We start from the raw sequence: 25,462 nt of genomic DNA, 5'->3' as shown, positions 1-25,462 counted from the left end.
CAACAGTGACGTAGTTAGGTAAAACTTTTTAGTGTGCTAATTTTTTTATCAATTCTTCATAACCCCATATAATAAATCACAAATACCGAATGTATTTTTTTGTAACATTTTACATTACCTTATATTTGTCCATATCCCAAATTACTAAAGTGGTCCAAAAAATTCAAAAAAATTCAAAAAAAAATTTTGGATGGTTTAAAAAAGGTTATATCGTATAAGATTTTTTTCGTTCCGTTGAAATAGCTGTAGACAAAGTACTTATCAAAACGTTCATTGCCCCGAATACTGAATACGAAACTGGCAATACGCACCAATTGATCGCTCAAGGCACGTATAATTCAAGCAAGGAAACTTAATACGAAGCAAATGAATTATATTAACGAGATGGCGCGCGATACGGCTAGCGTGCACTCCTTCCAGACGCGGGAATAATAAGCAATTCGATAAGGGAAGTTCCCAACGATCGTGTAGCATGGAACGCGATAAATATTATAAGTTGTTTATGCTGGAGCAATGCCTGCTGCTGCACACCGAGCTAAGCTTAGCTGATCCATGCACACTGCACTATATAGAGCACATAATAATTACATGAATGTGATCGTCTAGGTCATCGCGTGCGATCGACTAAACCGATATAAAAATTAGCCGAATGGCGCGCGAGGGACGAGGCCGGGGATCATTGCGATGAAAAAAAGTGAATGCACGCACGCAGCAGTGAGCGCATCGGCTACGCTACGATTGTTAAACTGGACACGTGCTCTCGGGTGTCGGGACAGCTCTCGCGACAGAGGGTGGGTGGAAACGGCAGAGGTGTACGCGCGCGACAGAGCGACGACTCTTGCACTTTCCAATAGCAGCAGCTCGAGCTCTACTCTGTAGCACTTTCTCGTGCTGGCAACGGCGACGACGACGACGACTAGGACTGAGGCAAGAGAGAGAGAGAGAGAGAGAACTGCACGAGGAGCGGCAGGAGCTCTACTAGCAGCCCTTTTGCACGCTAACGAGGCACGTTCGCACAAACAACGGAAGTTATGTTCGCGCGGTCGGTTATTGCATGGCTTTCGAAGCCGTCGCCAACGCCGCCGACGACGATGAGGACGACGACGACAGGAGGTTTGCTGTGTGAGTTACATGCGACTACTCGCTTCTCTTTCTCTTTCAACTTGCTCTCTCTCTCTCTCTCTAGCTGCTTCTCGGCCTCTCACACTCTCCTCCTTGCTTGCTACTTGCTGTTCTCGCTCTTGGTAGTTTCGCGTATACACCGTACCTACAACTGCGCTTGCACCTCGTGAACGACGTGTATACGCTACTCTACCTAAACACGGATATATCCTATATGTACTGTGTCTGGCTGTGTGTGTGTGTGTGTGTGTGTGTGTGTGTGTGTGTGTGTGTGTGTGTGTATTGCTTATACGCGCTGGTCTTCTTGCGCTAATTGTAAATTCAGTCACCCACCGCACGCCATCGAGCAAGCCTATATACGTATACTTTGGAGCTAGCTCGCACTTGGGCGCGCGCTCGACACCTTATAAGAAACGATCAATTCAGAGCAACGACGATTCGTCTCGGCTCGTCAAACTCTACGCTGGCGCAAGCTCAAGCCACAAATACAATATGTCTCGACTGTGTCCTCGAAGCCCGCACAGCTGCATACGTATACCTATATAGTCGATCTATGCTGCCGAATCGACTGTACCGAGATCGCAGCTAGTTAGTTGCTATAATTCCGGATTTACGAGACATACGAGCTACCGGCTACCTTCTCTCCATACAATTATATCGAAGCAAAATCGTATCGATAAAAGTACATGAATTAAGTTTCATATTTTTTCAAACGAAAGTATAAATACGAAGGCACATCACCGATTGCTTTTAACTCGATATTGCTTTGAAAAAGTGTAGCAGTGGAATAAAAAAATGAATAACGCGCTACCTACGCAACTGCTAGAAATTAACAGCTAAATATGCATCGCGCAACTTGCCCGTGTTCGTCCATATAAATAAAAGGATGGAAGAGAAACGAGTCCATCAATGCTATTCGAGAACGCGAAATAAGATAAACTAGAGAAAGGATGCGGGCATGGAAGCTCCCAAAGCCCAAAGAAGGAGGCAAACTTATATCAGATTCATTTTAATGACACAAGTCTCTCTTCGGATATAAATATGCGCGCTATTCGGTTTGCTTGGGCGAGCTGAGCGCGCATTTGAAAAGGGCCAAGGAAAAGGGTATAAGAAAAAGGGAAAATCAACGCGCCACTCGCTGCGAGCCGCATATATATTAAGTAGAATACGCGCAGACATATATAATAGATTGTACGCGGGCCTATATACGTATATAACGCGCTGTATACAGTCGAATCGACCGCACTCGCTCCCATGCCGCATGCCACGTTCTCTCTCTCTCTCTCTCTCTCGAATAAGACGTAAGAACTGCGAGGGAGAAATAAACTTGGCCGGCGTCGATTTTTGCCCACATGAATGGATTTTAAGGGGACGCGGAGTAGCGAGGAAACGCGAAAAACGCGCTCCAACGCTCTCTCTCTCTCTTTCTCTCTCCAACCTCTGCGCAGCTCCGCAAAATAGGAAGGAGATCTGAGAGCTTCGACTTTTACTACTGCGCGCGGAGTTCGTTCGGCGAGGGCTCGCCAAGACAATGAGCCTGCAGGCGCTCTACATGTGAATATAGAGCGTGTGGATGTGTGCGCAGAAGACGAGAACCATTATTATTTTCTGTAATTGCCAAGGCGGAATCATCTTTTTTTTGGCAGCATCGTCGACGTTTTGATCGGCATTTTTTTTGGTTTCAACCTTAATTTAAACCAATTTGTTCATTAGGCAAATCGATTATGTGATTTCTGCAATAATAACAACTTATGCATTATTACTGTTTACTTTCGTGAGTCTAAATTTTCATTACGTAACTTGTAAATATTATTAAATCCATGTTAGTTAGATTGATGTGTAGTAATATTAAATCAGAAAAATTAGTCGTTAGCAAAACTGAAAGTGATAAAAATGGAATACAGTAATATATTAAACTGTACTGTAGGGTAATTTTTTATTTTAATCAAATCACAGTAAAAATTTAATAACTGAATGCTCATATTGTACCGTCAATATTTCAGAGTGAAAAAGGAACCAATCGATGTGTCACTTATCGAAAATAATTATAATATGATTAACAAGACACTCGATGTTAAAGATTTTCTATTCATCTGATATCAACTAGAAAATCGGGTAAGATATGAATATTAAATGCTAATAATATGGTAATCATTTATTTATAAAAATATCATTTACTTAGGTTCAAAAATCTGATGAAAATCAAGAAGGTGAACTTGATGAGATAGCAATTGAGTTTGAAAATAAAGACGCGAATCTCTATTTGGATCTATTAACAGTTGCAAAAATTGAAAATTAGGCTCAAAATTACTTTCAGGAAGTGGAAGATAAAAATGGTCAACAAACTGAAAACAAAATTATAATAGAATATTTGGAAGCAGTAAAAAAAAGAATCATTCGTGGATGACGTAAAACAACTGAATATGAATTTGGACTGCAAATTTGGCGAGCAAAATAAAAAACGAACGAAAGCTATCAAATTATGTGTATAACAATTGAAAAACTCATGTTCGATGTAGAGATGGCATCAGCAGAACAATTTCAACGATACCTTTTTTGATCGTTCAGTCAACTATTCGTAGTAGCATGCTCGATACGTCATCGTTATAAGACTAGAATAACTTGATAAGTAATTACGAGTGTGATACACGACGATATCGCATCGCTGCAAGTGTACTCGATTTTTTATCGTTCTGTATTATTGACACAATATAATATAAGCATACGGAGATAGTTGCATCTTATAAGATGTCGAAAAAAGGGGAAAATGCAGATTCTGGCCAGTCGCGAAGATAAGTTTCTTTGGATAGCAAGGCGAGAAAAGCTCGGACGTCGATTGGCTTTTAAAATCTTGTAATCTCGACGAAGTATATAATAAGTGAGTTGGGCAGAGGGACGATAGAGAGAGAGAGAGAGAACGTGACAATGAGCGATGCGAGCGGCGCTACGACAAATAATCATTCGAGATCACAATTACATCGGGCCAGAACTATAGGCTGCAGTAGTGAAGGAGCCTATAAGATGTACGGTGGAATGGCGAAAAGGCAGAAACGGTTTTGTACGAGTTGGTGCGTACATGTGCTATAGATATACATTTTAAGCTACAGAGTACAAGGAGAGGCGAGTGTAAATGGGTGGCGAGACGCTATAGATGCACGACGCTAAGCCGTTGGCCCTGCGCGCGGAACTTTGATCAACTTAAGTACAGTCTCAAGACTGTATGGTAGATGTTTCGTGCACATGTATAGCCGCACAAGCAAAACATGCTCGTGGCCCGCGCACACACTCATACACGCGCGTACACATCCATCTATATATAGAGAAGAGAGTTGAAACGCGCAGGATTATATATAGAGCTATATATGTAGGTGGTATGAGAAGCCGATGACAAAGTAGAGAGCAAGAGCGAGAATTGCTGGGAATCGATTGTACAGACAAAGTACAACTCCTTAGCCGCGTCCGAGCGCATCTCCGTGTCTCTATTTCGCATTGATTATCTCTTGTCTTGGAGCTTTCTCTCTCTCTCCACTCGTATCTCACAGATAAATGTGTCTGTGTGTGTGTGTCTGTGTATGCGTCTATAGACATAGAACGCGAGAGCTAGTGGCGGCGGTGGCGCGTGTTGTCCCCGCTGAATTTGCAGGCAGCAGCAGCTATATACGTGCAGTAAGTAAGTAAGTCTGAGAAGACGGACTATGGGGCAGAGTGTGAGCGCGGCACAGAAGACTCTCGCTGCGACTGGATGCGAGTCCCACGTGGTAGTAGTGTACAGATGAGATAGAGCTCCGGCGCGAGCTAGCAAGCGAGCACGAGCAAAAGAGAGAGAGAGAGGGTGGCCATGGTCAAGTAATGTAGTAAGGCGAAGGGTTGATTGCCTCGCTCCTTGCTGCTGCTAGCCTAGCTGCTCTCTCGCGTTCTCTCTCTCTCTCTCTCGATTCTACTCAGCCACACATACTGCGCAGATATATATGTGGCATGCATATATAACATATATCTGTATATGCTACGACATAGTTGGAGCAAGTTACGAAGCGAGTACCAGCTAGGATGTACAAGATGTAGCGATCCTTGGCAATCTCTCTCTCTCTCTCCCTGTATCGTCCACTCCCTTGGCTTATACACGTACGTATATAGTATAGTACTGTACACACATAGATAGGTGCATGCACCATATACGGAGAGCACATATAAAGGGCAAGTTGCGGTTCCTGCACGACGAAAGATAGGGTTGCCAGAGACTACTCTCCCTTGTATATATACCTTCTCGGCCAGCGTCTTTCCTCTGCCTCTCTCTCTCTCTCTCTCTCTCTCTCTTGTATAGCTCAGACTGGTGCCTCTCCTCTTGTATATATCTGCATATACCAACACACACATACTAGGAAAGTCGAGCCTCTATACGTGGCAGCTCACCCTCGCTGTCCATACGTGCGACGTGCATATCTCCTGTACCTTATATATATACGCAGCTTGCAAAGACGTCCGAGAACGCGCCGAGCGATTGGACGCCTTTCCTGCTTCTTGCCTCTTCTCTCTCCCAACCACCACCACCACCACCCCCTTTTCCTCCTGTCGTCGGCGTCTCCGCACGGTCTCTCTTAGCTATCTGCGCGCTTACGAGGCAGCTTGTGCCCGTAATCGGCCGGCCAGACTCCTTTCTTGCCTCACGCATACGTGTAGTACAGAGCTCGTTTCCCAGCAGCAGCGCTGCTTCCTCCTCTCACCGCGCACACCCTTCGTCGTCGTCTTCTTCTTCTTCTTCTCGAGCGGTCCCGCACACCTCCGGAAGCCTTCCGAAGTATCCAGCTCGACGTACTTCTCGTATTCCTCCTCGTACGTCGTCGTCCTCGTCGTCCCCTTTGTCCCGAGACTATATCCAACTGGCAACGTGACTTACAATGACCAGAGCCAACCCAAAACTTACACTGTTGTCTTCATTTGCCTGTGTACACTTGTGCTTGCTTGCGCGATCTCGAACGTATTTTACGGACTTGAATTTTATATATTACCCACTTGTTTTTAAGCTGTACATTTTTTACTTGAGTGATTATAAAAATTTAGAGGTTTTAACCCACCATCATTCTACAGGTTGAATTAGTCTGGGAAATGTATTTCATAGATATTCGAAATAACACTCAGTAACAGACTAGGATATGATTGCAAAATGATGGCCGTTAACTTTTCATGTTATTTTTTAATTTACATTATCTTATCTCATTTTTTTACCGCTTACATTTTACTGAAAACAATTGATTGATTTCTATTTCTCAGTGACTAAACTTTATTAGGTAGTGCAGTTCGCAGTTTTACGAGTTCGATAAAGTTTGACGCGAAGTTAAGAAGTATTACGATCGTTGAGTAGCCTGCCAACTTAGTTCAAGTTCACGAGTTCACCTCGTTTATAAGATTATATTATGGAATAAATAAATTTGAAGAAAAAATAAATACAATCGGTAGTTGAGAGTAGCAATTGTTTTTCATTAACTTGCGATATAAGTAGCGCGAATCAAAGCTTGGTCAGACGACGATCATTTTCGCTGAAAGTTGCAAATTTATAGCGTTACCTCGGCCACCCACAAGACGACGTGGCGTAAATCATTATCCAAGGTTATATGTACGCGCGCAAAAGACTCTCGAGCCGTTGTAGCAATGGCAAGCCTTAAAGACAACGCGTTAGTCTCTTTACTCGAGGCGGTAAATCAGAATTCCAGCTCGTGAAATCAAACGCAGTATAGACGATGCGCGACGGCGAGGCAGTAGTAGTAGCCTTGACGACTCTCATTAAATCGGGCGCCTCGGTACGTATACAGCTAGTAGCTAGCTCGGCTCCGTGCGCGCTCGATGAAGAGCAGCAGCCGGCCACTTGGACTTTGGAGCAGCAGCTGTGGCGCTGCCACGAAGAGCGCGCTTATATGACGTCGTTTGCATACGCGCGCGCATAAGACTCTGCTACGTAAGGTGTGTACGCCGCTGCAGGCGCAGCGCGCCGAGAGTTTCTTCTTGCGGCGTTTATGCACGCCTGCACTGGGTTATCGTGTCGCCTTGATGACTCGAGCGTGTCTCGGCAACCCTAGCCGCAACCCATAGCGAGAGGACATTGTATCTTGGCTTAACTGCGCCGCGCGCGCGAACCCAAGCGACTCGTCGTCTTCTTCTCTCCGTCGCGCGCGCACGAGGCACTTGTCGAGCAAGCGCGCCTGCAGCTCTCTTCGTTATTGCCCCGCGCTCTATAATAAAGCTAACCGAGACTTTGTGCACACACAAACACGCATATTGAAATTGCTGCCGATGCACGCGAGCCTAGTGTGAGAATTCGTCGCTGCTAGTCATAGAGGCACGTTTTTGGCATTTTTCGAATTTTCCTTTAAACCAGCTCTACCGTGTATGCCTTTGTGACGATCCAAGTTGCCTTGAGGTGCGATGTCGCATGTTTTCGTGAGCATGCAACACCTTACCACCACCTACCTCGAGAGTCTCTCGAGCGTGTTGCGTCTCGTGTGTTTTAACACATTTATAGGAAAAGCCTAGAACGCGCGGCGTTGCGTAAGTCTCCGATATATTTCCAACTTAATCTGCCACTTGGCGCTTCGATTAGCTTTCTTCGCGCTGGCAATTAATTTTACGTAAACCGGGTAGTGCTTCTCTTGACTCGCTCGTACTGCTCATTTTAATGAATGCCATCGCAGCGCGTCGCATGCGCGAGGGCATTTTTATCGACTGATCTGACTGATTCGCAAGTATACGAGGCTCATAAGAATGGAACGGAATTGTAGATAATTAGTTAAATCGGAAAAATAGAAACTGTTTATGAGCTCGAATTAATTTGGGTAATCTCGAAAACGCAGTTCCGCTCGCTGGACGGTATATATACGTAGTTGAGTGCACAAGGTGGGCGCACACACGCGCATATGATATCCGAAATTTACGTACTCGTGCCGCTCGGATGCGGAGCTTGCACGCCAGCTACGAGGCATCAGGCATGCCCGAGGCCATCTACATACATTTACCACCCTAATGTATTCCGACGCGCGCGGTCTATACACGACACGACGCCCCGTACTGACGCCGCCGCCGCCGCCGCTGCCTAGAGCATGAAGGGGCTAACAGCTAAGGAGATCCCGAAATCTTGCTTTAACTCCCTCGCACGCACGCATGCGAGCCTTGAGACTACAATAATTATCGTGGCCTAGGCAAGCACCACCGACGAGAGCCATGTGAGTTTGCAGTCGCGGCAGCTTTTCGGGGCTGACTCGAGTGCTCTGCCTTGTACGAGGACCAGCACCGTAAGCGCGTACGTGTGTACATATAATATTTGCACGCACATAGTCTATGCGTGTGTATGGCGCCTACGTGTGTGTTTGTACTTATATATACGTATACCGCGCGAGAGAAGGCTGCAAACTTGCAAACGAGAGAGGCTCGAGGGGGAGAGGCGGCGATTCGAAGCTTGGCCAGTTCGTATACACTCGCCCAAGATTGCAGAGTTGAAAGCTGCAGAGGAGAGCGAGAGAGAGGAGAGACACGAGCAAAGTAAAGGGGTGAATTCGACTTGGCCGGCAATCGATATAAGACGCGCACACGTGCTGGATGTTCCAGACAGCTCGCAAGAAAATCTAAATATCTCGCACGCTGGTTATTAAAACGTTTCCAAGCTATTTCCCTCTTTTCCATTCTTTTTAAGATATGAGAGTTTTTGCGTTGACAGATCTTCTTCTTTGAGTTGCATATTCAATCGACGAGCTTTTTATTTACCAGATCAACTTTTTTTCTTTAGACATTATTGAAATCCTGAATATGTACTAGAATACATTGATGCATTTGATACGTTTGTAGCTAAATTTTTTTTTACTGAAATAACGACACAAAATTGAAGATAAATAATTTAATTTAATGATTATTTCATGAACGAACAAAAGAATGGAGTTTGGCCGTATGATAAATAAGCAGAGATGCAAATTCGATAGGTCAATTAAAAAATGAGTATCATTCTAATTTCCATTAGAATATCATTACCTTTTGAGAGCTCAAGTTGGCCGTCGTGTACGAGTCGAGAGTACAGAGCCACAAGCGTTAACGATGCAACCGGTCGTTTTTCACAGCAAGAAACAGCAACTCGGCAGCGAAGGCAGTAGCAGCAGCAGCAGCAGCAGCAGCAGTGGCAACGGCGGCGGCAGCAGCATAGTACATACTCGCCAATAACGGCATCGTGGCGAGCATTTACACAAGCTCGCATGTATATACACAAGGAGCGAGAGAGAGTGAGTAAAAGCATATAGCTTCTTCGTCAGGTCCTCTCGGGCTAGCCGTCGTCTTTGCTGCTGCTGCTGCTGTAAAGGCTGGTAATATAAGAACGTCCGAGTAAGCGAGAGAGGAGAAACTATAGCAGCAGCAGCAGCGGGTTGTCCGGGCGCTGCTCCTTGGTCTCTTCTAATTTGCATTCCCCTTAGTTCAGGGAAATGGAGAGAGAGAGAGAGACGGAGAAACGTACATCTCCCACCCTCGCACGCGCCCTGTAGTCCGTCTTGAGAGAATAAGGAGAAGAGAACGCAGTTCGTTTGCCTATAGCTCTGCTGCTGCTGCCTTCGCGTACATATATACTATAGCCCCCTTGCTTACTTGTGCTGGCAAGCGCACACGTAGCCGCGCGCGTCCGGTTGTATATGCGCCAGGCGTCTCTTGTACTACTACTACTACTACTACGACTACTACTTCTACTATCACTATACTACCACTACTACTACTCTCACCGGGCCTCAAACGATTATTTATGGCCATCTTCTTCAGTGCCAGTGTGCAACTTGCCGTTTTCCGAAGAATTGCTTGATCTTGCACTCCCGCGCACCTATTTATATCCTCGCATGCAGCCGAATAATGGATTTTTATCCTTGATCGTGCAGCGATTCGAAACTGTATTGCTCTTTAGGCAAATGACCAAATGATCAAATTTACTCTTGCTTAATTTTATACCGATGAATTCTCGAGTATGCTCGTTATATAAAGGAAATGGCCATTCACATATCTCTATTCGTCTTTTAGGAAGATCGTGATTCGAGGCCATCATCAATTTGTTCCAACTACTCCGACGATATCTTGATTTATCGCACACACGCATAACTCCGATATTTGTCTATGCGAAGAATAATACTATGGCGTGATCATTATGATAAGGCAATCGATTATTTCCTCGGTGTACTAGTTATTGCTTTCAGCCGTGTTCTACGCTCTCGAGAACAACTTAATTTTCACTTTGAAAGTTTTATGAACTTTCTACCTGGCGTACGGGTTTTCTTTTTATTTCTGAGTTTTACATCGTAAATACATAATATATAATTCATCTCTGGCGACTACTAAGATTTGTATCGCGATGAAAGCAGTTACAAAGTCCTACGGCTGGAAATCACTGCGAAAAGAGAGCCGTTTCAATCATCGAAAAAGTCATTTTCGATACATTAAACAGGATTTTCTCTAAAGGGTTTTTCAACGTCACACGTTTTTTCATAATGAATAACTGGAAACGATTCGGGGTGTATTATTTATATGGAATAATGAAAGTAACATATGAGTCTGTTTCGAAGAGTGCCCATGACTTTCGTAGATGGAAAACAACAAAGATACAGTCAATATGATTTTACACAATCAATATCAAGTGCCAAGTCTCTAAAAAGTATATGATTTGAGCTTTTTTACTAAAAGAGACGAACGATCGAGCAATATCCCTTAGACTCTCAAAGTGTAAAATAAGCATACATATATATTTTTTGTAAAATACATGTATATGCATATATGCAAAGGAGGGAGGTCTGTAGTAAGGGCGCGAGGAAGCGAGTGGGGCAAGCGAGCGAGCCCGAGCGATCGTTCGTCTCGTCGGTTTTTTCTCTCTCTGTCTCGCTCACGCACTAATTCCCGCACGGCAGGTGCTTAAGTCGGTGGGCTCCAGCAGAGCTTTTCTTCTCTTTTTCTTTCCTCCCTACTACCCGGACTACTACTACTACTACTACTACTCTGGTGCGCGGAGAAGTGGGTGGCAAGGCCACCGCTGCCACCGCTGCTGCTGCTATTTCTCTCACCATCGTCTTAGTCTTTTAGTTCTTCTTCCGAGCTTATACCCTCCCGCACCACCCGGACTACTTAATGAGAACCTCCACCTCCTGCGCACGAGCTCCTTCTCCTTTTCGTTCTACCGAGAGCTGAGAGCTGCTGCTGCTGTTGGCAAAGAAAAGAGAAAGAGAGGCCAAGTCTTCCCGACCAGTGAAACTTTCGTTCGGCCTCTTTCTTCCTCCTAGCTTGCGAGTGTAATGGTACGCATGGAAGCAATAGTAGCTGCCGCTATAATCGTGGTGGTATAATGCGTGTCTGTGTGTATGTGTAAAAGTAGTAGTAGTAGTAGTAGTAGTCAGCATGTAAAAAGCTCCTACCCCACTCCTCACTCGGGGGTAGTAAAAGGGGAGAATCCTTTTTGCTTTTTGCCCGAGCCAGCAGCAGCAGCAGCAGCAGCAGCAGCAGCGCAGCCTTCTTCTTCTTCGTCTTCTTCCTCTTCTTCTGTCTTCGTCGCGCGCGCGCCTCGTACCGCGTCTTTCTTCATTTACGTCTTTGGGCGCTCTTATATACGTAGCCTCGGTAAATGAAAGAAAGCGCGATGGCCGTATAAGAGTTAAGAGACAGACTCGCTCGTGCACCCTCCCCATCAGGACGTGCCAACTGTGAGGGAAAGATATATATATTCATTTACACAAACACACACAAGTACATACACACTGTATACTGTCTGTATGTGTACAAACGAAGAAGGTGGAAAAGAAAGCAGCCGTCCCTTACGACGCGCAGCACAGCGTCTCGTGTGCCACACATTCGCGCAGCAAGCGAGACATTTTAGACTTTTACGGTATTGATTAGCGAAAAATTAACATCCCTCTCTTTTGCGCACATACCCATTCCCGCTCATTGCTCCTTCTGGCAAATTTCCCCCGCGCGCAGCTCCTCGACTCTATAGACGATATCTCTCCCTCTACTCCCCGTATATTTTACATTGCGTGGCATATAAATATATATGTGTAGGAGTATAAGCCAGCGTGTGCGTGTATTCCTAATGCTTGTATATTTTATAATAATTCGAAACTCTCGTATAAAGGCGCGCAGCGCTGCATCGACGCTCCGATTTCAACCGTCTTGTATTCGTTTGCGTGAAAGTGTCGAGAGTGGCGTTAAGTGTATACATGTATTTACATTATGCATGCGAGCTGCTGCGTACGATGTATATCAAGTATTTAAACTTTTGCCACTCGGCGTTGCCGCGAAGAATTGAAAAAGAACGGCAAAAGTTACGTGTAGCCAGAACACGTAATTCATCTGATATAGCTAATTGAACTTGAGTTGATTCCAATTTCTTACTGTTACTATACTCCATCGAGTTATGGTATTATGCATGTGTATGGTATGAACGCTTTAGTAGGCATACGTACAGAGCATACATTGAATCTATAGTTTTTAATAAAAAAAAATTATTATCTTGTAATGTTAGATGTACTCAGATAAGAGCGTGTAACAATGTCTGTCACGGGCAAAATATAAAGAGATGCAAATTTTATGCTATCTCGCAGTATCTTGAAATGCTGCTTGCTGAAAGTTTCAAGGCCTACATCAAAGATAAGCTGTACATTGCGTATACGCAACATTGAGTCAACAAACGTACGCTGATGAACTACCTACATGAGATTACATCAAGATCATCTGAATCAACGTTTCATAATTTTTTTTGCAATTTTCGCGACTATGAAAGTTCATTCTAGCGGAAATTGTAAAACACAAGTATATTTGTAATGCCTAATTGATAAATTAAGAAATCTAAATTTTATTTTTTATTATTTAATTATGAAAACGTAAAAGGTTTTTCAAACAATTTTTCGTATTTCCAAAAGATATATTGGAACTTTTTGAAAATTTTGAATTGTCTAAAGCAGGTGTCAGTGCTCAGGATAGATAAGACCGGTAACTTTTTGAAAGCAGATCGATTTAAGGAGGCAAAGGCATAGTTTAAATGCAGTTATCGTGGCCGATATTCTCATTCGTTCAAGGTAATAAGCTCAGCAGGTTGGTTGTTGCGAATGAGTTAGCCAGAGCCAGCTCTTGCTACAGTTTTTCGCGCAAAACAGAGATCCAGTTCCACAAAGACTTTTGCGTACCGGACTGCGAAAGGGTTGCATCTATATGCCGCTCCGAGCTAAAACGCATGTATAATGATGTGCCGTGAATCAATATGTGTGCGAAAGCCAATTGGCTCGCAGCTGCGCCTCGGATATGGCAATGCACATACGAACTAAGACAACGAAGCTGCGAAATTTTCTTCTCTCCTACTCCACATGGCACCCCACCTCTAACGGCTTCCCCTCCGCAGGAGCAGTTCCCAGCTTCTTCTATTTCTTCTGCGCGAAAGGGTAAAAGTGTGGCCTAGAGTCAGATGAAAAGTGAGTTATGGAGTGGGGAGAAATTAAAGACGAGGCAGACACAAAAATAACGACCCGCCACCCGCGACTCGCGAGCGAGAACACGGAGCCAGCCTACTCGCTGCCACTTTCCATCCCTCTGCGCTTTCCTTGGCCCTCTTTGCGCGCGCGCTAGCCTGCGGGAGGCGACCCCCCTTGCCCTCCTCCTGCCTCCCGAAAGAGCGAGCACGCTGACAGAGTAAGTAAGCAAGTAGCGCGCGCGGCATGCTTTACACACATCGCGGAGCTTTTGCTCTCTTTCTCGCGTTCTTGTTCCTTTTTCCGGCGCGCACACGCTCGCACACTTTTAAGGAGTATGAGCCCGTAGTCGGAGGGAGACGTGCGACTCTCGCCTGGCCGAGCGCCTCCATGGCTGGTGGGAGGAAAATGAGCGCGAGAGAGAAAGAGATGATGCCTGATACTTGTAGCTAGCAACGTCCCCGCACTGGTACTGCCGCAGCATAAATTCGAGATATGTAGAATAATCTTCTACACGTCGTAAAATTCTAAGGAAAAAACTGTGAGAATGAATCTGATTTTTTTGCCAGGATATAAAAAGGATAGACTTTGATAGAGAAGACACGTATACGCAGTTGTGTCCTGAGGCGAATGAATATTTTTTAAAATGCGCGTACACGTAATTGAAGAGTTCAAGAACCCCAAGATATTCATCACAGCGGCACGAGCAAATATTGCTATTGGACTGGTGACGCGAGTTACAAATATATAGTAATGACGCGTCTAACATTAAATTGCTATATAATTGTGGAATCTATTTTAATTTTACTTGCGTTTTGTAATGAATTTTTATTCCCCCGAGAATCGATAATTGTTTTCATGAGTTTATTTTAAAACTAATAAATATGAACGAGAATTATTCATCGCGGTATAGTGACGCATTATTGCGACAATTTATCATAAAGTAAAATTTAAAAAAAAAATAAATCATTCTGAACTTTAATCGAAAAGTATTTCACAGGGGATCAAGGAAATCTGTTTGCATTCAAATTTACAACAAAAATTAAAATATTTATAAATGAAAAAAATGCTTCTACTTGAACTACCTTGAGAGCTAAAAACGTAATCAGAAGTATGAGTGGCTGTTAGATTCATTGTCAAATCAATTAAAATATTTAATATAAATATAAGTATATCATACCCTGCCATGCGAAAATGTAAACTTTATGATCTAAAAGTGACAAACAAGTTTAAATGTATTAAAAGGCCATCTATGCCTATTTCCAATAAATTCAGCTTCTCTATCGATCAAGAAGAACACGAGAGTTGATAACATAGAGATCGTTGTTAAAAACATCTTTTAGTATATGCAACAGTAAAAGCAATAATAATTTTCATTTCATGAAAAACAAAGACGTCATATTGAAACAGCTTCAATGCTTCTTTCACTACTGCCGCTATATAATGTTGTGAACTATAGAAGGTTTAAAAATTACAATGAACCCATTAACGTCCAAAATGACGAAATTTTTCGTTCGCGATCGATGGGGTTTTTTCCATATTTTGAGGCTCGAAAAGACTTCGCTCATACATAATTTTATGTAAAATTTAATGCCTTTTCAGAATCTGGGCTCAAATTTAAGATTTGATCCTTCGTTAAAAATTTATGGTTGTTTAAACAAAAAAAACTTAAAAATTTGTGCGAACCATCGATTTTGAGAATTTTTTTCGAAAGGTTCGAAAGGAGGAAAGGGTGAAAAACTCAAAATATAAATATGATCATAGGTGATCATTGTTGTAGAAGTAACTTGGGGAATTTTCACAGGTTTTTTCAACCACTTATACAGCCAAACTAAAAAATTTTATTCTTATCATATCGGTCAATTTTCTTACCCACAAAATTTTATCATTCTGATCTTCATTTTCAGGTTTGTTGAATTTCAAATTAGATTTAATTTTTTCACGCCCATGCACGAACTTACTTGTTTTGCTAGTAAAAATTCATTTCTCGACTAATAGTCTCGCAGTGCCGTTCTCATATGGAAGCAACTAAAAGTAAGAATCCTAATGAATTTCTTCAAATAGTATGAGAAGAAATCATAACCTTTATAATTCGCATAATTGATAGTATAATTTTTTACCTCATTTGAAAAAAACTCAAAAATCTTATATCAGAGAGCTTATTTCGAAAATTCTCAGCCTTTCCCATATGGGAAAATCTCACAAACCTTTAACCTCTATGTTAAGGCACTTTGATGAATTATTATAAAATAACTATTCGGTGAATGATAATTTGAAAAGTGTTACGACATTCATCAAATCTATAAGATTCCTAACGTATTTCTCATATTCATTATTTCTATTTACCACGTTTACGCTCGAAAAATCGAAAATTTCATTTGTTACGGACGAAGTTTTTGATAATTTATTAACTTATAAATTGTATTTATAAAGAGTACCTTATTCTAAATGAGGTTATATTAAATAAAAAACCTAAGTACATGTTATCTTTTCAAAAACTGATACGATTGAGCTTCGTTATCAATGATACGAGCTTTCAAACTTTGTTATGGATTTCCAATGAATAAATTTAAAAAATGCATTCAATTTCAATTCACTTAGTCATTGTGCCCAGCGCTCAGATAATATACATTTCGTAATTCCCAGCATAAAACTACTCGTCGAGAGTGGGTTTTAAAATTATAAAGTATTTTACAGCGTTGTGTTCATTTTGTCATCAATCAGATTGCAGTGCAGCTGGCCTGCATTTGTTTGGATATACATAGTTTCGTGGAACGAAAAAATAGATCAAGATCTATCAGTATATTCAATACAATTTATGTTGGACTTTTTTAATGTGTACTTTTATACACTTTTTCTTAAACTTTTTGTTCAACTTTTTGTACATTTTTGCCTTAACTATTTGTTCAAATTTTTGTATGTGTACTTTATGTACATCAAAGTTGTCAAGTCATCTCACATGAATTCATGTTCAAAAAAGAAAATTAAAATTTATTAGTTTTCTTTCCCAACTATGTCTATATAAAAGATCAAAATATCTTTATAACAGAGCAGCAGCTGTGTTATAAGTACAGCGAAGTAATACAGCTGAACGTCTATGCGCTGATAAGCCTCCGAAGCGAGGATGCTTCAGGAAAAAATCATCATTCAAATCAATCACCTACGAAACAATGAATTTTCGGAGCTAAGAGATTTTTAGGAATGACTTGGTAAAAAACGAACGTAACTATCGAGACAGCGGTGGTACAGCCGAACACCTATGTACACTGATGAGCACCTGCACACGCTGCTTCTAGCCGGACAACACACACTGACCCTGTTTGAGTGACTCGGACAATGAAACACAGACTCTCTTTGTCCAGGCGGTAGGTGATCGCGCGCGATGACGCATCCCGAAAAATAAACAGCGGTATAGCCCATTGATCGCCGAGAATATGCTCCGGTGTTTGCTCAAGTGGGTATCGATGCCCGAGCGATTGTTCCAGTTTGAATCAAAGTTGGCATAGAAATTAAATCTACGGATATAAATATGGGCTAAAAATCAGTCGAAGAGTCAGATTGATTTATACAACTGGCCATGGCGGAGCTACGCCGGTTCTTGTAATGGAGTGCCTTGTGACCGCAACATGATTCGAGTGAGTTTGAGTGACCAATAGTAACTTCTAAGTGCATTAAGAATGTACCAAACGCCGGGTTCTCATTTCCAGAACCATCACCAGCTTCATTAGACTTATCGCCGTTCAACCGTGGGTCGCCGTCGTTCAATTGGACTCATCCATCCACCAGCAACAGTGCTGGGGTATCCACCAACGGTCGCGTGTAGTCTACGCATCAATAACCGCGCATAAAATGTACGGCGGAAAACTTACTGCATTCCGAGAGGAGGTTCGACTTCGATCTTCTTGCCGAGTGAATCATCTGCTGCTGGCGAATTCGACACTCAAAATGGGGTTTGAAATTTTGGCAAATCAACTGTTATCAACTGAGTACTAGACTGAATGTTACTGCGTGACTGGTGTAGCTCCGCCATGTCTTATAACTCAACCAACGATCGATTACCAATAACGCACTCTTTATTTATTACCACTTATACGCGTATGAGTTACAAATATCGGCCCGACTGGGCTTACCGTTCACGTCGCGTTTCCGGGCAATCCGCCTCTGGGCCCTCGCGCCCTCCTTCTCGCTCGGCCGACACACTCCACTCAAACCACACTCTACAGTTTGCTAACTTATGACTTATACTACCGCAATAACCACATTTTTCTACTTTTTCGTTATTTTTTTGTTTCAATGTATCGCAGTCAATCGTCTCATGATCCGCCGAGTTGCAGAGTGTGCAACATCGCATTTTATTTATCCCGAATGAACCTGGCATATCTCTGTTTCGTTGAATCCATCCTCGCGTTCTAATTTTATCGCTTCCTTACGCGCACCCTCAAGCGTTTTTACGTTGTTTAAACGGACTTTCAGTTCCCAACGTAATCCTCGCTTAAATGTTACTAATAGATCGTTATTTAAATTATTTTCGAATAGCGGGTTATTTTTTCCGTCGCACCTCGCTGCTGCTGGTATATCTCTTCCTAAGACTTTCAATCGCGCGTAAAATGCTAGTACTCCCTCTCTGTTTCCCTGCTTTAGCTTAGATAGCTCTCCGTAGAGCTCATAGAAACGTTTGTTCGTCCCGAAATTTTCTTCTATAAAATCCGTTAATAAGTCGATTGTATTGTAATTTGACTTGTCGATTGTCTCGAGCGCGATCCCCGAGAGTTTCATCGGTAACAATTTAATGAATTCCCCCTGTTGAGCTACGTCTACTAACTCTTTTGCATGTCTACAGCCTTTTACGAAGCTTATTGCTTCGTTCTTATCTCTACCTGAGAAGTTTGGGACAAGGCGTAAGATATCTTTAAATGAGGGGCCTCTGTTGTTATTTTCTGCCATCGTGACGTTTAAGGTGTTATTTATATTTAAACTATTTTCTATTTTAATATTTGTAGGTGCTACCTGTTCTTCTTGTTCGGTTTGTTTTACCGTTTTATATGCTTCCGAGTATTCGGATTCTGCTTTCGCGTAAACGAACTCGTAGAATTTATTGCGTACATCCTGCCAAAATCCTGTTGTCGGTTTTTGGTCTAAGATACTCGCGTGTAATGCCTCTTTCTTTATTTGCTCAGTTTTGTTGTATCTGGTAGATAATTCACTAACCTCTAGCTTGAAGTCCTCAAGAAAATTAAGAATTAATTTTGTTTATCAATGAGAATCGCATATAGCTCCTCATCAGTTTCTTTAATGGCTACTGGCTACGCTGTTGGCTGCTGCGTTGTGTTATAACAATAGCCGTACTTTTCGGTTTTTTGCAAACATCCCAAAAATCTGTGAGAAATCGATCACTTCACTGATTATTGTCATTACTCGGTTCTATTATCATAAGCAATTTTGTAAAATAGATAATATGCAAATAAGTTAATTAAAGTACATGCAAATGAATGTATCTAAAATTAAGAAACTGAAACTATTCTTTTTAAATTCTGTAAAACATGTAAATTACAATTTTAAGATAAATGAACCTTGTTACATAAAGACAATAAAAAAACAAAAACAAATAACTGATGTCAGCTTTTTGCAACAAATATTATTACAAGTTTACCTATGGACGCTTTTTTGAATTACATGGTAAAAATATTTCATTTAATTATTTTTTCATTTGACTTTACGTTAGCTAATAAATCTCGAAGATGCATGGTAAATAGCTATATGGCTGGCTGGCCATTAATGGATATCTCTCTTTTCGATGCTGAACTGAAATGATGTGTGGCTCTTTAGAATCCTGCCTCACAAACGAATAGAAATTCGCTATCTGAAAACAGTTTAAATTGTGATTAGATGTACCAGCTCATCGTGGTTACTCGGACTGCCGTAAGTCCTATACGTCCAAGATTTCATTTCCCTATCGGCGATCCGCTGACAGTGTGAATAGATAATTTCGTCGAAAAATTGACTTGCCGTCAGTTCTGTCGGAACTAGGTAAAATGTACAGCGGGTATTGTCATACAGGGGCTCTGACTGACATTTGAGTACTTTATCGTGACACATCTTGTAGCTTTAGCATGGTACGTCATATAATATGTGAGATATGTTATAAGGATGAGAAATATAATTTTACTAGTTTTTAGGACTCTGCTGAAGTGAAGTCTCAAAACATGTATTTCTCATCCTTGACTGTAAATAACACAATTATAAAACTAAATCCTTGATCAAATAAAAAAAAATTCGCTGCGGACAGGATTCGAACCTGTGCGGGTAGAACCCAATGGATTTCAAGTCCATCTCCTTAACCGCTCGGACACCGCAGCTGTTGGAAGAGATCTCATTCTGAGCATTGAAGTTTTTGAATTATTTACAGTGAAAAAATAATGGAGAAATTAAAACAACTTTTGAAACAAAATTAACAAATTACGTAATTTACATAACCCAAAAAACTATTCATCGATAAAAACTTAATAATTACTCACGTAATTATTCATTGCTATTATTTATTTATATTTTTTCTTTTTTTAAAAAATTTTGAGTAAAGCTAAAATAAAACCTTTTAAATGAGTTAATGAAATCGCGCTTCAGCTTTTGGATAATTACAAAAGATATTTTTTTCTATTTAGTTATCTGAGGCCTATAACATTTGATCAAACTATTGTCAAACATTTAGAGGCCAATGACCTTACGCCTGTGGTATATTTTAGTCCTCTCAGGGTTAAGGAGCTCAAAAATCAAATTTCCAATCGTATTTTTTTACACATTCATCCAAAATTTCTTTATCAGGCTCTATGGCGATTGTATTGCATAAAATCATTATTTCAAACGATTTTCGTTGCATTTTTTACGTTACGCATCCAAAAACTAGAATTTTAAAATTTTCTGATAAAATCTATTTAAATATATATGCAAAGAAATAACAAAATCATTTTCTAATCATTTTAATTTAAAAAAAATTCAATTATTTAACTTTCAATAGTGATCAAAAAAGAAATTTTAATAAAAAAAAGTTTGTTTTATGGTCAACGACGACGAATTAAAAATTTTGCAGTATTATTTTCATTAAATTTTTTAAAAAACTTCAGTTCACCCATTGTTTCTTCAGAAATATTATAAATAGTTTATTTCCTGGTAATAATTGGCTGAAAGTAAAAGTGAAAAACAAATACGTAAAAAGGTATTTGTTTTGCGTTTAACTTTTTAAATTTTTAATACAATTTTATTTTTCAATAAAGCTTATATTCATTTTTGGAAGAAATGCAATAATTAGATCGTTTTTATAGAATTTATTTATCAACTCATGTGACTCATAAAATTTAAGAGTTTCAATTTACGATTTATTAAATCTAATTCATTAAACAATTTTTGGATAGTTTGCAGTAATGTGGAATCATTTTGAAATTTGTTTATTCAAATTCGTGCGAATTTTGAACTGCTAATATGACATAACATGTCTAATTCTTGGTTAATAAATTTTGACTATTCTCACATATGACATAGGAACAATACACATGGCGATTCTTCTCAGTTCACATATATTGAAAAACGGTTGACGTTTGGGTTATTGTACAAATACCTATACTTGCAAGTTGCACATTGCATGCTGAACGATATACACAGCATACACGCTTTACTATAATTTTATCTGTGAGTACAAGATATAAAATGCAGAATTGTAGATACATTAGATAAAGATTTCACGCTGCTTTGCGCGTACTAAAAACGTCAGTCGAGTTTGTTTTCATGTGATCATCGTTGCTTTTGGTACCTTGGCAAATTCGAGAATGTGTGAATAACATAGACTGCAAGTATATACATAATACATATCTCGTAATGTGGATTATGTTTTCTTTAGCAGCGGTCAATGCTTTGAATCAATTACATAAATGAATTCAAACCTAAAATCTAATTGTTGATACTCGCTACAGATCCACAAAGATTTCGTTGTGCTATTGGTGAACGACTTCTTCGAATGTTACATACGACCTTGGGCAGCGACATTTTTAACTTTCCTAAATATTTGCATTAATTAAGTGCGTGAGTGTCCGCAATCCCAGTAGTGTTAGTGATTAATATATTTATCAATCTGACAACTGTATTACTCATGTTTTTTGCAAGTTCTGTTATTAGCTACTTTTGTGGCCTCTATTTTTAAAGTATATAAAAGCTGGCAGCAACTCCTACAATATGTATGCTTTTGAGGCATTTGTTTTTACTAAACACCAAGTCCAGGGCTGCAGTAGACCTAAAGCTCGTAGTGGGCACAGAATTGTTTGCGATGAAAAGAATCTCTATTCATTTGGGGGATTCAATCCAAATATTTCAGCTGATGATCCTGATATGCAAGATAATCCAAGTTGGTCGTATAGTAGACCATTGTTCAAAGAAATATGGAAATTTAATTTTGCTACCAAACGATGGAAACTGTTACCCTGTGAAAGAACTATGCCTAATGAGCTAGCATCAAATGCTGTTATCCTCACAGGTGATAGTTTGCTAGCTCATGGTGGCACTGGTGTACCTTTTGGTGAACATTGTAATAATAACATTTATGTGTGCAACATAAATACTGGAGTTATGCACAGTATACCAGCAACTGGGCAGCAACCTGATCCACAATATGGCCAAGCTATTGTATTCCATGGACAATATTTATATACTATTGGTGGAACTACTGGTTTAGACTATACATGTGATGTACATAGATTTGATTTCAAATTACGTGTTTGGGAATCTGTTTATATTTGTGGTGGGCGAGATCCTCTAGAGCCAAAAGGTAGATATAGGCATGAAGTTGCATTTGATGGAAAAATGATTTATGTGTTAGGAGGAGGTACAGCAATTGAAGCTTTTGGATTTTCAGTACGTATTAAATTTAAAGTATTAAATGTGATTTATATATGGAAATAATTGATTATAATCTATATGTTTAATGTTTTAATTACATGAGAAAATATTAATTTAAATATCATAAGTTTAATTATTGTCAGCTTAATATTTTTTCTTATTACAGGAAATTCCTGCTTTTGATATTTTAACAAAAAAATGGATGAAATTACATGCACATGGGGACATGGGACAACTCTTTCCAGCACCAAGACGATGTCACGGTCTGGTTCAGTTTGTTGATGATAAAACTAATTCAAATATTGTAGTCATATCTGGAGGTTATAATGGTACTCAAGTTTTTTGTGATCTGTGGCGCTTAGACTTGAGTAATTTACAATGGACTTGTTTGAAAATGTGCAAGTTACCCCAACCCACTTACTTTCATTCTACAACACTTACACCTGCAGGACAAATGTTTACATTTGGTGGAATTGTAAAAAAAGGCAATGAGGTAATAATATATTTTTAAATATTAAAGTCAATAATGAGATCAATTTTTTTTTCATTAAATTATAAGTAAATAATTAAAAAAACATTTACAACTTTTGATTCATTGATTTTAGGTTGCAAGAACAGATGAAATTTTTTCTGTATGGTTAACAGTACCAAAAATTACTGAAATGTGTTGGGAAGCATTAAATTTCTACTACCCTCATTTAAAGAAAGTACCGTCTCTTGATCTTTTAAAAATTGGAATACCTTCAAAATTTGTTCAAAGACTAGAGTGTGCTAATAGAGATATTTCTTCAAGTGAACATTTCCTGTAGTCTTATTTAATATATTTTAGAATAATATTTACTAATTTTAGTTGAACAAGAAAATATGATTATCGTAAGCAAAATTAAATTTTTGCCCATTTTCATATCAGCCTTAATTGAATGTGATCATCGTTACATCATTAATAGAAAAATTGTAAATAATCTTGAGTTGAGTGACAAACCAGAAAATGTATATTGAACTGAAAAATATGTTAGTAAAGTTTAGGCAGTTAATTGAAATTATAACATGAGCTCAAATGAAATCTCATATTCATATTTAGAGCTTTCATGACCTTCATATTACATAATATATTAATATGTTGAGAAAATGTGATTGCTATAAATGCATCGATTCTGGCTTTTTTATTTTGACAAATTAAGATTTCTTTGATATAACTTTTTTTTGACTTGGATTATATATACTTATAGTAAAACGATCTAGGTGTGGATAATTCATCCTTTTATTCAAATCATGTAAATATAGTAGTAAAACTATTTTCATACTTAAATAGACGGTCAGTAAAGTCTTGTACTGATATTCAAAGAGTTTATCTTCCAATTTTATTTATGTAAAAGTAAAAATTTTTCTGTTAAAACAATTAAATTAAGTCATGATTGTAATTTTTAATATTTTACCATTGTTCTAACATTAATTTTAAGATTTTTTGTAAAAACATGACAGATTTATATCATTGTTTTTTAAATTATTATAATAAAATAAACAAATATTATTTATAGTAAATGAGAAAATAAATCTAATGATAGTTATTAATAAATCGTGACAACAAGTAATATTATTTATAGACCGAAAAATAATTTCAATGGGCTTGTTAAATGGATTTTGCTTTAAATTTGAATAAAAAGTAAACTTCAATGTTGTATAAAATTAAGATTTTAGATAGAATATCAATCGTCACTATTTTAACAGACAATTAACTGTGATATTTAAATTCTGTTGTATATAAACTAAATAATTTAGAGAGATTTTTCCATATAAAATTGATGCATTGTATGTTATTAAATATTTCATAAAGAAAACAATACAAAAATTATAATAATATGCTTATCTTCTTCTATGTTATAATAACAAAATCAAATTAAAAAAATTTTCACCACAAAGACAAAGAAACTAGGTAGTTTTTAGAGAAAAAACAATATCAGGCAACTTCTATTAGATATGCATTTGTTATGGAAGTTATCTAATCTAATCTAACTCCATAAGAGACTCATTAGAGTATAAACAGGTTTTTGAATTAGTTAAGAAACTAATAAAAAAGTCGATTGCAGCAATAATTAAGGCTAATACTTCTTTGTTTAATGTTTATAGTACGTTAATGATGATGTCTGAAATAAATCATTTACCTCAATTAAAATTATATGTCGCTCTATTGACAACGAATTTGGTTCTGAAAGTTTTAGTAAAATGTTTTATTTTGATCACTTAACCGCATATCTCCAACAAATTACTTCAGATACGTATAAGTAATACATAATATCCAATCTATTATAAATGCAATAATGTTGAAATTTTATAAATAATTAATAAAAATCGAAGTGTTTCATTAACGATCATTTTTTACCGCCAACATTCATCGCATGAATTTTCCCATACAAACGTTTGCAGTGGGAAAAGAAAGATAATTGGCGTTAAGGTATTTTCCTCTTGTCTTTTTATTATACTGCTTTGAACCAAATATTTATCATTTAAAAATAAATAAAATGCGTCTGCGAAAATCAATGTAGTCTACGTTCATAAAACATACAAGCTTGTTCAAACGATAAGTACGGCACTGCTACTGTAAAAATGAATCATGATGAGCCAACGATATTAACAGTCGATGGGGAAAAAGGTGAATTTTTCAGCTGTTTATACATTATTTTCAAACGCACAAGCTCGAATGCGTTAGAGTCATATTAATTGAACATTGATTGGTAATAGTATACGCTCGATTGCAAGTAATAGCGTTTCAGTTATAAACAATGGACGATGCAGGCGCAGCGCAGCGCGCGTAATTCAAGAAGCGAGCAATATATAAGCGATCATCGTCGCTGCCACTCTCGCTCGGCCCAAGTTCGAAGTAAATAACAGTATAAACGAATTAAAAGAAGACCGAGAGAATTGCCCAATCGAAGCAATAATATAGGATGTCTGATGATGATTGCCCGTGGTCACGAGCTTCGGGACGACGTTTATTAGCCACGCGC

At 39.2% G+C, this 25,462-nt stretch overlaps 1 protein-coding gene and 1 non-coding gene across 2 annotated transcripts; one reads left to right on the top strand and one right to left on the bottom strand.

Moving 5' to 3' along the window:
* Window positions 1-19,851: 19,851 nt before the first annotated feature.
* Window positions 19,852-19,933, bottom strand: Trnas-uga. The gene has a single exon. It is a non-coding gene; the product is annotated as a tRNA-Ser (tRNA).
* A 1,205-nt stretch (window positions 19,934-21,138) lies between these two features.
* Window positions 21,139-23,873, top strand: LOC106651045 (kelch domain-containing protein 10). The gene is made up of 3 exons (XM_014369378.2): window positions 21,139-22,472; window positions 22,624-22,950; window positions 23,063-23,873. Exons 1-3 carry the CDS (start codon window positions 21,798-21,800, stop codon window positions 23,264-23,266), a joined length of 1,206 nt encoding a protein of 401 aa, XP_014224864.1. The 5' UTR covers window positions 21,139-21,797; the 3' UTR covers window positions 23,267-23,873.
* Window positions 23,874-25,462: the final 1,589 nt, after the last annotated feature.

This window comes from Trichogramma pretiosum, unplaced genomic scaffold (genome assembly GCF_000599845.2).
Source record: "Trichogramma pretiosum strain Unisexual culture from Peru unplaced genomic scaffold, Tpre_2.0 scaffold67, whole genome shotgun sequence".
Lineage (NCBI taxonomy): Eukaryota > Metazoa > Arthropoda > Insecta > Hymenoptera > Trichogrammatidae > Trichogramma > Trichogramma pretiosum.
Note: the sequence above shows the minus strand (reverse complement) of the source record. Positions and strands in the feature narration are given on the sequence as shown.

Excerpts from the sequence above, each read along its gene's own strand:
- LOC106651045 (XM_014369378.2), top strand. The coding sequence starts at position 21,798 with ATGTATGCTTTTGAGGCATTTGTTTTTACTAAACACCAAGTCCAGGGC. Across the intron at positions 22,473-22,623 it reads TTGAAGCTTTTGGATTTTCA|GAAATTCCTGCTTTTGATAT; the intron begins GTACGTATTAAA and ends TTCTTATTACAG. Across the intron at positions 22,951-23,062 it reads TTGTAAAAAAAGGCAATGAG|GTTGCAAGAACAGATGAAAT; the intron begins GTAATAATATAT and ends CATTGATTTTAG.